This window comes from Talpa occidentalis, unplaced genomic scaffold (genome assembly GCF_014898055.3).
Source record: "Talpa occidentalis isolate TD23 unplaced genomic scaffold, MPIMG_talOcc4v2.1 talOcc4.2, whole genome shotgun sequence".
Taxonomy (NCBI): domain Eukaryota; kingdom Metazoa; phylum Chordata; class Mammalia; order Eulipotyphla; family Talpidae; genus Talpa; species Talpa occidentalis.
The window spans coordinates 18,942,346-18,956,853 of NW_023602073.1; the positions used below are offsets into that span (position 1 = coordinate 18,942,346).

Sequence of the window (14,508 nt, forward strand, 5' to 3'; positions counted from 1 at the left end):
TTTGTTCTATTACTGATTTCAACTAACTGGATGAGCCCGCCACAACGGAGAGGAAATCTACTTATTCAATCGACTGATTTAAATGTTAATCTCATCCCAAACACCAACATAAAACACCTAGAAACACGTTTGACTAAATACCTGGGTACCTCATATCCCGGTGAACAAGAAATTCAACTGTTATAGCACCTACATGTAGAATGGCTTTGCATGCAACACACCAGGATCAACTCCAATGACTCAGGTACTGCAGACTTGGTGAAGTGATTTCAAAAAAAGTCATTCTTGGATGACACTTGAAAAGAACAAATTACAATTAACAATCTTTTCTTAATTTAGAAAGTGACTGCACTCTTGGAACTCATTATATACTAAACTGTACGTATACACACACCCCTCATGCTTGTTTGTAAAAGAATTAGGCTCTGGGATGAGATAATCAGGATTTGCACTTCAGGTTTACTGTGAGAGGTTTGGGAGTCGTGCTAGCATAGCAGAATCAATTCTGCTAGCTTCCCCAGTCCTTTCTTAAATGTAAATAGTGTGCCTACCCCCAAACACTGGGACAGTCAACAAACAAATTGCCTAACTTCTAGAATGTTCCCTGAGGGTTAGGACTGTTATAAGAATGCGGATACTGATCACCTCCATTGCAGAAGCAACAGAGTGGACATGCCAAGGCTGGGAGCGGCTGGCAGCCTTTCAAGAATGCTAGAGTGTGCCTTGAAATTGCTGCAGTGCTGACAAATCAGTTGCAGAAGAAAAGCACTTAAGGCATCTGCCCCAGGTAAGGCAGTTGGTCAATAACCTGACCGAAAAACTCCAAAGTCCTTTGTTCCTAGCTGCTTACCTGTGAACAGCTGAATAAGTGAGTGGGGAACCTGATGCTGAGAAGAGGTGGCGAGTTTTGCTGGTAACAGGTGGTGAGCCAGCATCACGCTCTAGTTGCGAATGCTCAGTCAGATTGAGCCTTCATTCAGGCTTTGTATCTACAGGTACTCAGTCCCCCTTGACTTTGTTTTTTTGGGTTTTTTGGTAATTATTTATTTATATATATACTTTACCTCATTCTTCTTCTTTTCTTCCACAATGTTTTCTTTCTTTTTTCAGGTGTGGCCCCATAGAATTCCCATCACCAATTCACCAGTGCAACATCACCACAGTCCATTATGCTCTTCCTGCCCTCATTTCATCCTTCTCCCTCCTCCTCCCCTGCAGAATGTCTCTGATATATGGTTGTCTGCTGTTTAGTATTGTTTTGTTTTGTGGTGTTTTTTGTTTTTTTTTCCTTAATCTCTTGTTGGCTCCCATATATTCCTCCCATAAGTGTTATCATCCAATATTTTTCTTTTTCCTTCTGACTTATTTCACTGAACATCATCCCTTCTAGCTCCATCCACGTTGCTGCAAATGGCATGAGTTTGTCTTTTTTAATTGCTGAGTAATATTCCATTGCATATGTGGACCACATCTTTTTGATCCAGTCATCTATTTTTGGGCATTTGGGTTGATTTCAAACCTTCCCTATTATAAATAGTGCTGCAGTAAACATAGGGGTGCAGGTGTTCTTTTGAATTAATTAACAAAGTCAGCAATCATGAGATTCACATTCAGCTCTAGCCTGATGGGCAGTGAAAGCAGAGAAGGACATTGAAATACAAGTGGTTGGTCACCTCAGTGGGGTCTGCTGTCATACTGGAACTTAGTATTCTACTAGTTTATTTTCAACATGTCAGTTTAAAATATTGGTTAAAAAATTAAGATGAAGTTACAACACAATCAAATTATCAAGAATTATTTTTTAAAATCTAGTTTATATTACATAACATCACTCTAAAACTTGAGTGGAAGAATTTTATATAGTTCTATATTCTAGAAATACTTTTGTAAGAACCAACTAATAAAAGACACTGGCATATTTGGATTACAACATATTTTAGGTTTAATCGCCATACTCAAATCACACATACATGTTCCTAATATTAATTGAGGAGTAACTCTGTGGTTTTCTTCTCTTAGACAAATGCAGGGACTTTTGAAAAGTTATTGTCAAACATTTTAAGTCTTATACAAAAGCAATATATTTGCATGAATGTTATCTTTTTCTGCTGCTAATATGTCTGACTGCTTTAAATACTCAGTCAGCTAGAGAAGAATCTAGAGGGGTGAGGGAAATTTCTCCTCCACCCTTTCACTTTCTACTTACATACACTAAAATATGTTTTTTGTTTTTTTTGTTTTTTTTGTTTTTTTTGCCATTCAAACAGCTCACATATTTATTACAGAGCCAGGTACAGAGGTGTACCAAGAGAACACAAGTCCACAAAGCAGTGATGTTTTTAGTGACATGGTAGATGCTACTGATCTCAATACAGCATAAATATGCGCGCCATCTCCGTGCGATTCCTTACAGACCCAGCTTGGTTCTTCTCCAGTGTCTCCTCTTGGAATTGTACCTGATTTTATTACCAGTTTTCATCCGAATCCACTGGGGAATGGGACGGTTCTGTTTTTGTTTCTTGGCTAGGAATCGCTTGATCCTGAAAGTCTTGTGAGAAGACATGGCGAGGAAGAGGTAAGCGCACACAGCGCGATGGCGGCGGGAAGGAGCGAGAGTAAAATATGTTTTTAATCCTATAACTTTTTTTTTCATCTATGGAATAATCAGATACTGTACAGTCAATGCTTTCATGTTTGGTGCCTCTTGGAGTAAGAGTGTTAGGAAAATTAAAACTCCACCTCCTTATAAAATAACCAGTATAGAGATGATAATGACTTGGAAAATCCTTTGGAAATGTATATTTTCTTTGGAAAAAAAGCATTATGAAAGCATCTCATATTCATTGGCTGTAGACTGCTTTAATTCTTCCAAAAGATCAAAGTGGAATATGAAAATCACTAATGTGTTATGGATATTTTTATAGACCTGGGTAAGAGTCTGCATTGTGTGTTCCCTGAAACTTAATAATATTGTTTTTAAAATGCAATATTTAGATAAGCAACCCAAAGTCTAGTCACTTAGCCTTGGAAAGGTTGAGAATGAAGCAATCAACTCAGGGAGTAAAATGAGTTAGATTATATTTTTTTAATTAATTCTGTGGCAAGATAAAGGATTTATCACGAAAAGAATGTCATGCTCTTAGCTGTTAAAACCAGTGTTTTGAATCTGTTGTTAAAGTAGTCAGAGTTCCTGAGTCAGCAACTGTATCATTGAGCACAAAAAATTCTACATGATCCTACTGTGGAGATTTCTATCTCTACTCCAGAGCCAAAAGGTCAGGGGCATCCTGATAGGTCCAGGACATATGCTGACCAAAAGGAAGGCTGATCTCAGATAAAAATAGAAAGAAATATAGATTGCGTGATAGCTAGGATGAAGGATAGGTCAAAGGCTTGCCTGAAAGCTTGCTTGACTACTCATTTGAAGCCTTGCTTGAAATTTCACTAGAATGAGAGACAGCTCAAATGCTTGATAGAATGAAAGATACATAGAATGATAAAATGAAAGTTAGACAGAGCAAAGGTTTGCTTGACTACTCGCTTGAAGCCTTGCTCAAAAAGCTCACTGGAATGATAGATAGGGGCCTTCCCTGTGGCGCAGCGGGTTGAGCACAGCACTGTGAAGCTGTCCGCAGCCTCTGCAGCATGGGTTTCATTCTTGGCTGGACAGGGAGCTACCCACATGGCGTGCCAGACCTCTCCTATCTCGCCCACTGCTCCCTTCAGCAGTGCTTTCTGACATCTGCCTGTTCTGCTCCCCACTGTTTCTCTGGTGAATCCTCTCACCCTCCTGTGCCTCTGGCCTGTACCCCAGTTCTTGCATAAAGAAATAAATCTTTAAAAAAAAAATGATAGAATGAAAAATAGCTATAGAATGAAGATAGATTGATAGAGTGATACACAAAATTAATAGAGCAAAGGCTTGCCAAAGTCTCACTCAAAAGAAAGATAGGTTGTCTCATTCAAAGGCTTGACAGAATGACAGATAGAATGAAAGGAATGCTCAAATTACTGTTTTTTAAGTATTTGGAATATTCCTTTCCCTGCATTCATGCTGTTATCTGGATACACAGATCCACTTGCTTCATTTGTTTTTATTTCAGGCTTTTCAAAATCTGATTTTTTTCATTACTGTCTCTGATATTTTTATCATAGTTCCAAAGTCAAATCAGGTTATATTCAGCAAGGTTTTTCTCCATCATCCTATAACCTATTTCACTTTATAGTTAACAGTATCTAAGGTTGTGATTTCTCTTTCCATTGTTTGTTTAAGTGAAAGCGTATTCGTATGCATTCTAAGCATCCGTCTCAGATAAACAGAAACATGCTACACACAATTTCCCCCTTTTCTATTCACATAAAAGAAATTTTTTTTTAAATGGAGGGAGGTTACTACACTCATTCCCTCTGGCCCAGGGATGGATTCCACATGTAATAACTCAAGTTCTCACTAATGACACTCAAGTTAGCAAATCTGTCACCTGGGTAGGTTAGCTGTGTATGAGCAAAAAGATGGTAAATCAAATGTAGTAGCCATGGGACTAGAAGAAGAGATTAAGCATTGCGTTGTTGGGTCAAGGCATCATGCTTAGTTATTTAAAGAAATTCAAGCCTTTTACACTTTATGTCCTGAAGTCCAAAATATAAAACAGAGATGAATTACTTGACCTTATCAGTAATAGAAATAGTAAATGCCTAAAAATCTACTTGTCCTATTTCATACCAGCGCTCTGTTTTTACAGGTTACCCATCTAAGGTCTAATGTTGAAACATCCAACATCATCGCCTCACCATCTCAGACATTTTCATCAAAACCATTCATGGTGAATCCTCTCGCCCCCGCACCTCTGGCCTATACCCCAGTTCTTGTATGCATAAATAAATCAATCTTTGGAAGAAAAAAAAGTTCATGTGTTCAATCCCATCTTTCTTCCCGGAATTTCTGCCTTGTTTTCCAAGACTGTATCCACCACTTCTTGCAGTAAAATGAGCCTTCTCAAGCCTCAGAGCCCTAAATTTATCGGAACCCTAAGAACAAAATCGATAACAACAGTCTTCCAATCAGTATTTGTTGGAACTAAAATCTTGATGGAGGGCCTCCCTGGTGGCGCAGGGGTTAAGTCTCAGCACTATCAAGCTATCACCAGCCACTGTGGCATGAGTTCGATCCCCAGCCAGGGAGCTGACCCCCATGGCGCAGCAGACCTCTCCTGTCTCCCCGCTGCTCCCCTCAGCAATGGATTTCGGTAGATCTGCCTGTTCTGCTCCCCACTCTGTCTCTGGGGAATCCTCTCGCCCCCTGCACTTCTGGCCTGCACCCTAGTTCTTGTATGCATAAATAAAAATAAATCTTAAAAAATAAAATCCTGATGGAGGGAAATGTCAGAACACCACACTGACTCCCACTCTTCAGCTACATCTACCTGCAATGTTGCTTCCTCTGTCTTAGTGGTAACTTGGGCAGTGGCCACACTGTAGGACAGAGAGTTTATAAGCCTCAAACCATGATTTTGATAAACTATTCAGTTGGAATTTGATGGAGTTAAAATATGTGGAAGAATTTATTTATGTCACTAGTCTGTGCCATGCACGCTGCTGCAGTGTCCCTGTCTGGGGTCCATTCTATGAAGAAAGGCAGAGACCTGCGTTGCTCTTTGAGTCCACTGTCATTCCAGTCTACTTTGTAATGAACAAAATGAGGCACAGAGCAAGCCACTTACTTTGTCTAAGGAGCCAGAGGGTCAATGGCAATGATAGTGTGTATGTCTCACGGGAGCTTCATTATAGTAATGTCAGATTTTGTGGTCTTGGGATCAGATTAAATTCTTTCAACATTAATGGAGAGGAGTCCTTCATGGTTGTTCCCGTAGCACAAGTAGACTTAAATATTTTCCTTCCTTTTGTTCCTGAGGACAGAGGAAAAATAACACGGACTTTTTGTTCCTCTAAGAACATTGGTCAGATTCGCTCTTCAGGGTCATAGAGCTTTACCCACCGTCTTCATGCAGTTGATAACTTGCATTCCTGGGGCAGCAAGCATTCACTGCACTGTCTCCTACTGGATATTATACTGAAATTAAGACAAACTAAAACCTGTGTAGGACTTTTCCAAAAGAGAACATTCAAATATTTGAACTAATTGTATTACATGATGGTTGCAGGCCCCCTGTATGTTATTTGTCTGAAATCTGTGCCAATTGGCAGCTACCAAAGAGCAGAGGAAAGTTGCCCCCTGAAGCCACTCTGTCTGTGATATGGAGTTAATATTAATTCTCAAATTGACCATCAATTCTGTGTTGAAGGCAGTAACAAAATAGACCACAAGACATCCCCTCTGAAGCAACAGCCTGCTGGCAGCCATTCTGCTCACTCTCCCGGAGGGTGGGCAGCCTAGATTTGCCCAAGTAAAGGAATAAAAAGTGTCACATTGGATGAGATATGAATATTATTTACTGTCGGGGACCAGCCTCCGGCAAAATGTCGTGTCAGGGGTTCCTGAAAGGATGAGACGGCCTAGGAGACACGTTAGGGGCTAAAGGGAAAGGGATTAAGGAGACACTGATACTGGATGGGGTGCAAGTATCTTCTGCCGAGAGACTCAGCAGGTCTTTATTTATTCATTTTTAGTAATCAGAAAAATTACATCATCATGTGCAAAGCAGAAACAATTAGTGTATTTTATTCCCATGGACTACTGGCTCCTACGGGTCTCAGCTAGACGGTAGCCTTTAAGGTTAATAGATGAAAAAACAAACCTAACACTAAAATTTATTATTTCAGCTAGACAATTACCTAAGACAGTGGATAGCCGCCAGTACATCCCTATCAGCTAAAACCTAAGCATCAAAAGACTCTTCTATTCTTATGGCCTTCAGCCAGAGACCAGCTGCTACTCAGCTATCAGAACTTTTTCTACCTAGAAACTTCTTAACACAGTTAACTTCATTTAAAAACTTTCCTAAGAAACTTCTAAATAAAAAGGAAACTTCTAAAAAAGCAAAAGAAGGATTTACTATAATTGTTGTGCTGGATTGCTTGTCAGGCATGTACAATAAATTGTCTCCCATTGTCAAGTGGGCCAAATTGTTTAATAACTAATTTTCTAAACAGATAACTTTCTGTGCCATTTGCTTGCAGTATACTGATGCATATAATTTATTGCCTAATGTACTTTTTGGGAAATTTTTCTCTTTTTATGACCAAGAACAAAAAATAAAGGGATATTAGATCTTCAGCCCCACGGTGTGAGGCACAAGGAATCTTCAGCCCCACCATGTGAGGCTCTTTAGCTTAGCTGCTTGCCAGTGTCTTATCTGGCTGGGGCATCAAGGCCCCCTGCAGCAATTTACCCATTTGCAATAGATATTTTAAAGCAGCAGTTTAAACATTCATCTGTCTTCATTTTGTTTCCTTTTGTCTGCCTCATGGCTTATTGTCAAAGAAACCAAATAGGCTTCATCCAGAGAATGGAGTCAGACACCCCTGATTTCTATGCACTTTTCCACTTAAAGGAAGGCAGGGTGTATGCAGTGAATTTTGTCCCCCCAAAAATGTATGTTGAGGTTCCAGACCTCAGTACCTCAGAATGTAACCTTATTTAGGGATAGAATCTTTAAGGTCATTGAATTAAAATGAGTTTATCGGGGCTATAGTCTCAGCACAGTGAAGCAATCTGCAGAAACTGCAGCACGTGTTTGATCCCTGGCCAGATTGCTACCCACATGGTGCAGCAGACCTCTACTATACTATCTCCCTGCTGCTCCCCTCAGCAGTGTATTACAGTAAATCCATCTGTTCAGCTCCCCACTCTGTCTCTGGTGAATTCTCTCAGCCCTCCCCCCAACACCTCTGGCCTAAACCCCAGTTGGAGAAGCTCAGGAGAGACACCCAATCAGATCCTTCCTCCACAGTCCTTAGAAGGAGCCAGCCCTACCAACACCTTCATCTTGGACTGTGCGAAATAATAAATCTGTTGCTTCAGACTCCAGTCTCAGTTACCTCATTACAGCAGTCAGTGCATGATGTTACATTGCCAATTTGATGTCCCTATATGTAGACCAAAGACACCACTTGCACTTGTATCATTGGATAAGAGCAATAAATTCGATAATGCAAAGTGTCTAAGAGATGGTGCACCCCATAGCTAATATTATTTTTTTCTCCCATATGCCAGATACAAGATGTAAATGCCACACAGCCAATTCCCCAAGGGCGGATTCCTAAGCAGAGCTATGCTGTCAACTCTGATATTTGGTAGTCCCTCAAATAATAGGATATTAGAGCAAAATAAATCAAAGACTTCCAGATCTTCAGGGAGACAAACAAGAATAAAATACTGACACTAGAAAAACTAGATGGGGCACAAAAGCAGGTCATTCTGATGGCCCCTTCTGATGAAGAATTGCAAGCACAGCTGCTGAACCAGGGGGAAGGTTCCATAGGCCCAGGAGCCCTTTGAGGACCAGTGTCCACTGCAGGAGCTGGCTGGGTATTCAGGGTACTGCAAGGAGCCTGTGACCTCCTTGACTGTCTACCAACTGCAGATAAAAATAAGGCCCCAGATCTCTTAGAAGGAGTTTCTGAGATGATGCACGTTGCTTCCCGGTCTAATCTTAACCTCGAAGCATGCATGTGGAAGATACTATGAGAAAGGTATGTTGTGAGCTTGTCCCTCAATAAAATAGGTAATGATTAAATCGTTTGAGAAATAAGTGTAATTGCATAAATGCTCCACCACTACGTGAGCTTCTCTGCATCATGTATTTGAATGTTTTCTTAGTTAGGCGTATGCTAGCAGCTCAATTAACACCTTCATTAGACCAGTGGTACCCCAGGTTTGTACCAAGTACCACAGGGAGCACAGGGAATTATTTTAAGTAGCATGTGTACTTCAGTATTTAAAATGTCAAAACAGAATGAAAATCTTCTTTTCTACTCTTTTTAGATCTTTCTGATTAACTGCAAAAGTGTCCACTGGTCCTCGCAGGCCTTGAAGGCCTTGCTGCTAGGTGTTAATCTCCTTTCAGCTGTAGCAACCTATAGGACTCAGGTCAAATCAGTAGGCAGCAAACAGCATATAACTGGAATTTAATAACTTTTTTTAAAGATAGTTTTATAGTTGTATTCTATTTATAGCCAGAGGTAGAAATTTTCACCAGGGAGGTAATATAAAGCTGTCTTTCAAAATATATTGATTTTATTTTCTAAAGACCAGATTTAAGGAAAAATATTCAGAATAGCATAAGTTGCAGTCAGGAACAGCCAAAAGAAAAAACTTACAGATGGCACAGGTACTCAAATGACTGAATTTTGAACAATACTGAATAAAATAATTTGAGCAACATAAAACTGTAATGGCAAAATGACACTATTGTTATATTTTATAGCTGTATTTAAATTATGTCTCTGTTATATGTTATATATTAATACTCTACCTACATACTGCAACCTACAATAAATTATAATATTGTAATGTGGGCCTCCCTGGTGGTGCAAGGGTTTAAGTCTTAGCACTATGAAGCTGTCCGCAGCCACTGCAGCACAAGTTTGATCCCCAGCCAGGGAGCTACCCACATGGTGCAGCAGACCTCTCCTGACTTGCCCACTGCTTCCCTCAGTAATGTATTTCAGTACATCTGCCTGTTCTCCTCCCCATCCTGTCTCTGGTGAATCTTATTACCCCACACCTCTGGCCTCCTATTACTCCCACACCCCAGTTCTTGTATGCAAAAATAAACAAAATAAATCTTTAAAAGTAATGAATTATCTTGTAATATATACTAAGCTGTAGGAATTTGGTGGAAGCAAACTTGTTAACAAGGATCAATATGAAAGACAAGGTCAACTGCTAAGATTTTTATTTGTGTATTATCAGTATTATCAGCTAAATATATTGTATGCCAAAATTTAGCAGCTTAAGACCACAGAGTGTGGGCCTCCCTGGTAACGCAAGGGGTTGAACACCACACTATGAAGCTATCCACAGCCATGCAGCATGAGTTCAATCCCCAGCCAGGGAGCTACCAAAAGGTGCAGCAGACTCCTGATTCGCTTGCTGCTCCCCTCAGCAGTGTATTTCAGTCGGTCTGCCTGTTCTGCTCCTCATTCTGTCTCTGGTGAATCCTCTCACCCTCCACACCTCTGGTGGCCTGTATCCCAGTTCTTGTATGCATAAATAAATAAAAAAAATCTTTAAAAAAATGACTACAGAGTGTGTATTACCTCACAGAGTCTGAGGATCAGACATCTGGGAACAGCTTAACTGTGTGGTCCTGGTTCAGGTTCTCTGGAAAAGCTGCATTGCGGACTTGGGTTCTTCACAGCTGGACAGACTGGAGTTGAGGTCCAAGAAAGGCTCCATCCTATGACCGCTGGCTGGAGGCTTCTGGTCCTCACCATGCAGGCACCTCTGTGGGGTGACTGGTAACAAGAGCTGGTCTCTTCCCCTGGAGCAAGTAATCCATGAGTGAGCAGGCATGATCAAGACGGAAGTCTTTCTCTAACCTTGGAAGTGATATTCCACCACTTCTGCCATCTCCTGTTGACTCACTGGGACCTTGTGAGAAGTGCTGCATGGAAACAATATCCAAAGGCAGGGTCACTGCATCTGATGCCACTTCCCTTGGTTGTTAGGGAACAGTGTGCCTAAATCATTACACCACCAGCACCACCTGGGGAGTTTCCAATATGCTAGATGTCCAGGCCTCTGGTCAGTCCGAATCTCTGGAGTTGGGGCTGGGCAACAACATACTGTTTTCAACATTCCATCAAGATTCTGACACTTGATTGAAATTGGGCTCCACTACATGCAAAAAGAGTGAGAAACTGGGAACATAAAACTGATCAAGAGACAGTGGCCAAAGCTTGACTATTAGCTCCTTATATGGATAATATGATTTTGTTTCCATGGCTTGAGATCAGTTGAAAATAAGGCCAGAAAAAGCTAAAGACATGACAGAAAAGTTTAAATTCAGGAGTGGGCACAGGAAAGAATGGGGGCGTGGCTTTTAATGTTTCCAAGATAGTTTATTTGTCACAGGTCCTTATTTGTGTGGTCCCTGGCAGCCCCAACTGAAAGCAGATTAAAATTGGTGATTCATCCGTACCCCTATGTTTATTACAGCACATTTACAGTAGGTAAAACCTGGAAACAACCCAAATGCCCAAAAATAGGTGAATGGATCAAGAAGATGTGGTATATACACACAATGAAGTATTATTCAGCAATCAAAAAAGGTATAAACTCATGCCATTTGTAGCAATGTGGATGGAGCTAGAAGGAATTATGCCCAGTAAAATAAGTCAGAAGAAAAAAAAAAAAATCAGATGGTTTCACTTATAACAGGAATATAGGGGAACCAAATAATAACAGTAGAAAATACAACAAAGCAAAAATAGATGATTATAAATCAGAGACATCCTGCAGGGGAGGAGGAGGGAGAGGGATCAGAGGGGGGGAAGAAGGAGCACAGGGGACTGAGATGATGGTGTATGGGTGCATTGGGGAAGGAAACTCTATGGGTACTACACCTTAGGATTGGGGGGAAGCCAATATTGTTTAAAAATGAACCATGATATAAAAGATAAAAAGTAAAAAACAACAAATAAAATTAAAAAACAAAAAAACAAACAAAATGGTGATGCATAGACATTTGCTTTGTTCAGGAGGCTACAGACCTGGACACTATTCTGGACCAAAAGGCAACTGTTGGGAGAGCAAGGCCAGGCATTCCCACGTCAGTAGGGCAGGGCCTGGAACTTCTCTGGGGCCCCTAATGCCAACTCAGCCAGTGAATCCCCTTCCCTCTAACCGCTCTGGGCCGCTTCAACCAAAGAAGTAAAATGACTTCCACATGCCATCTTGCATATTGTTCTTTAGAAGTCCAGGATCAGGAGTTGAGATGAGTCACAGTGGCTACCCAAAACCCACAGTTTTCTGTGGCTACTAAGAATTTGAAATATAGGATAATAAACTCCAACACTGACTGCTGTCATGTAAGATACTGCACATTCCAGAAAACCCTCTTCTCATGTTACTCCAGTTCCAGTTAATTTCCAGCTTGTTCCCAAATCCCCAGCCTCTTTGGTGACCTGGTGTTCTTTGACTAATACCAGGTGTTCCCCACCACCCACATGTATACCTCAGGCCTCTTGTTCTTTCTTTCTGCCTAGAATCTTCCACAATGGCCCAGTGCATCTCATCTTTGTTAAAATTTCAGCCTCATGCGATGGTTATTTTAAATGGAGAACACAAACCTGCTCCTTTTCTTTTTTAATGTTCGGAAGGGCAGGTTTATTTTATTTTAAAATACAAATGAGCCGGGGCAGAAAAATCTGCCCCATACACAAAAGAGCCGGGGCAGAAAAATCTGCCCCCAGGCCTCTCCTTTCTCCCCACTGCTCCCCTCAGCAGTGTATTTCAGTAGAGCTGCCTGTTCTGCTCCCCACTCTTGTCTCTGGCGAATCCTCTCACCACCCACATCTCCGGCCTGTACCTCAGCTCTTGTATGCATAAATAAACCTTTAAAAAAAAAAAAAAATATGCCCCAGAAGGGACAGATTTGTTAAGAGACGCCTGCAGATACAGGCTGGCAGTCCTGGGAGAGATGCCGCTTGGCTTTGCTAAAGGGAAATGGTTGAAGAGAAAACTGCAGTCACATCCAGGTAGCAGAGCAGCTCCCCTTGCTTTTCTCCCAACATTTAATATCTTTTGATACTTTTTGTTATGTTTCTTACCAAACTAGAAAACAAACTCAATAAAGGCTTGACTTTCTGTTTAGTTCTGTGCTGTATTTCTGGCTCACCAAATACTGAATTTAGAAAACATCCATGCTCAACACTTACGAGTTGAATTGGGAGGTCTATCTAGTTTGATAGACGCCTTAAAGCTTTCAAATGCCACGTAAACGTGTAAAATTCTTTATTAATATATGCAAATAAAAGTACACAATAATACACAATACATGAAACATCCTCACTGAGCCTCACAGTAGTGACATGAACAAACTGCTGCTAAAGTTTACTAGTATGGAGTTTCAGAGAAAACACCCAAATTTGAAACTCAGGGGCACAAACGTTTTAGTAACTGACCTCCTAAAAGAGCCAAACCCTATAGGCCAAATGTAAGAAATCTAATTACTTTGGGTAAAAAAAAAAAAAAGGGGTGGGGGGCTACAAAAGAAAAATCCGATTAAGCAAGAACGCGAGTGCCAGTTCTCTTTGGAAAACGTGGTGGCTCTGAAAAGAGCCTTTGGGGCGCGGCCGGCCGGGGGCTGCGCGGGCCTCACTTGGAGCTGGTGTACTTGGTGACGGCCTTGGTGCCCTCGGACACGGCGTGCTTGGCCAGCTCCCCGGGCAGCAGCAGGCGCACGGCCGTCTGGATCTCCCGCGACGTGATGGTCGAGCGCTTGTTGTAGTGCGCCAGGCGGGACGCCTCGCCCGCGATGCGCTCGAAGATGTCGTTGACGAACGAGTTCATGATGCCCATGGCCTTGGACGAGATGCCCGTGTCGGGGTGCACCTGCTTCAGCACCTTGTACACGTACACCGAGTAGCTCTCCTTGCGGCTGCGCTTGCGCTTCTTGCCGTCCTTCTTCTGCGCCTTGGTCACCGCCTTCTTGGAGCCCTTCTTGGGCGCGGGCGCGGACTTGGCCGGCTCAGGCATGGCGAGCAGCAGATGAAAGAAAATGAAGCATCAGAGCCCGGCGGCACCGCCTTAAATATACAGCCTTATGTAAATGAGGTAGACTGGCGCTGCCCGGTGATTGGTGCTTCCTCTCCGGTGACGCCACCGCGCCGGCTTCACCCAATCGACACACGCATGCCCCATCGTCGCGCCCCCATTGGTGCAAACGAAAATCTCAGAGTGGCCAATCGCACAGCTCTTTTTTCGCGCCCCGCCACCACTATAAGTAGCTTAGGTCGTTCTCGCTGGCGTGAGAGTCCCGTGCGCGCTGATATTGTGTACGACATGTCCGGACGCGGCAAGCAGGGCGGCAAGGCGCGCGCCAAGGCCAAGACGCGCTCGTCGCGGGCCGGGCTGCAGTTCCCCGTGGGCCGCGTGCACCGCCTGCTGCGCAAGGGCAACTACTCCGAGCGCGTGGGCGCCGGCGCGCCGGTGTACCTGGCCGCGGTGCTGGAGTACCTGACGGCCGAGATCCTGGAGCTGGCGGGCAACGCGGCGCGCGACAACAAGAAGACGCGCATCATCCCGCGCCACCTGCAGCTGGCCATCCGCAACGACGAGGAGCTCAACAAGCTGCTGGGCAAGGTGACGATCGCGCAGGGCGGCGTCCTGCCCAACATCCAGGCCGTGCTGCTGCCCAAGAAGACCGAGAGCCACCACAAGGCCAAGGGCAAGTGAGGCTTCAAGCGACACCTTCCAAACCAAAGGCTCTTTTCAGAGCCACCGACTCGTCCTCCAGGAGAGCCGTAGCGCTAGTTTCGTTTTGGGGCTTTGCCAAGCGTCTGTCATCAATGTTAAATTAAGCACAAGCATAGAATAAATCC

The 14,508-nt window shown here is 42.7% G+C and overlaps 3 protein-coding genes across 3 annotated transcripts; 1 reads left to right on the top strand and 2 right to left on the bottom strand.

Moving 5' to 3' along the window:
• Window positions 1-2,230: 2,230 nt before the first annotated feature.
• LOC119251857 (60S ribosomal protein L39) lies at window positions 2,231-2,590 on the bottom strand. The gene has a single exon (XM_037519150.2). It carries the CDS (start codon window positions 2,561-2,563, stop codon window positions 2,408-2,410), a length of 156 nt encoding a protein of 51 aa, XP_037375047.1. The 5' UTR covers window positions 2,564-2,590; the 3' UTR covers window positions 2,231-2,407.
• Window positions 2,591-13,244: 10,654 nt separating this feature from the next.
• LOC119251842 (histone H2B type 1-C/E/F/G/I) lies at window positions 13,245-13,692 on the bottom strand. Its single transcript, XM_037519137.2, has one exon. It carries the CDS (start codon window positions 13,661-13,663, stop codon window positions 13,283-13,285), a length of 381 nt encoding a protein of 126 aa, XP_037375034.1. The 5' UTR covers window positions 13,664-13,692; the 3' UTR covers window positions 13,245-13,282.
• Window positions 13,693-13,948: 256 nt separating this feature from the next.
• On the top strand, window positions 13,949-14,420 carry LOC119251838 (histone H2A type 1-D). The gene has a single exon (XM_037519134.2). The coding sequence runs from the start codon at window positions 13,970-13,972 to the stop codon at window positions 14,360-14,362; it is 393 nt and encodes a 130-aa protein (XP_037375031.1). The 5' UTR covers window positions 13,949-13,969; the 3' UTR covers window positions 14,363-14,420.
• The last annotated feature ends 88 nt before the right edge of the window (window positions 14,421-14,508 follow it).

Excerpts from the sequence above, each read along its gene's own strand:
- LOC119251838 (XM_037519134.2), top strand. The coding sequence starts at position 13,970 with ATGTCCGGACGCGGCAAGCAGGGCGGCAAGGCGCGCGCCAAGGCCAAG.
- LOC119251842 (XM_037519137.2), bottom strand. The coding sequence starts at position 13,663 with ATGCCTGAGCCGGCCAAGTCCGCGCCCGCGCCCAAGAAGGGCTCCAAG.
- LOC119251857 (XM_037519150.2), bottom strand. The coding sequence starts at position 2,563 with ATGTCTTCTCACAAGACTTTCAGGATCAAGCGATTCCTAGCCAAGAAA.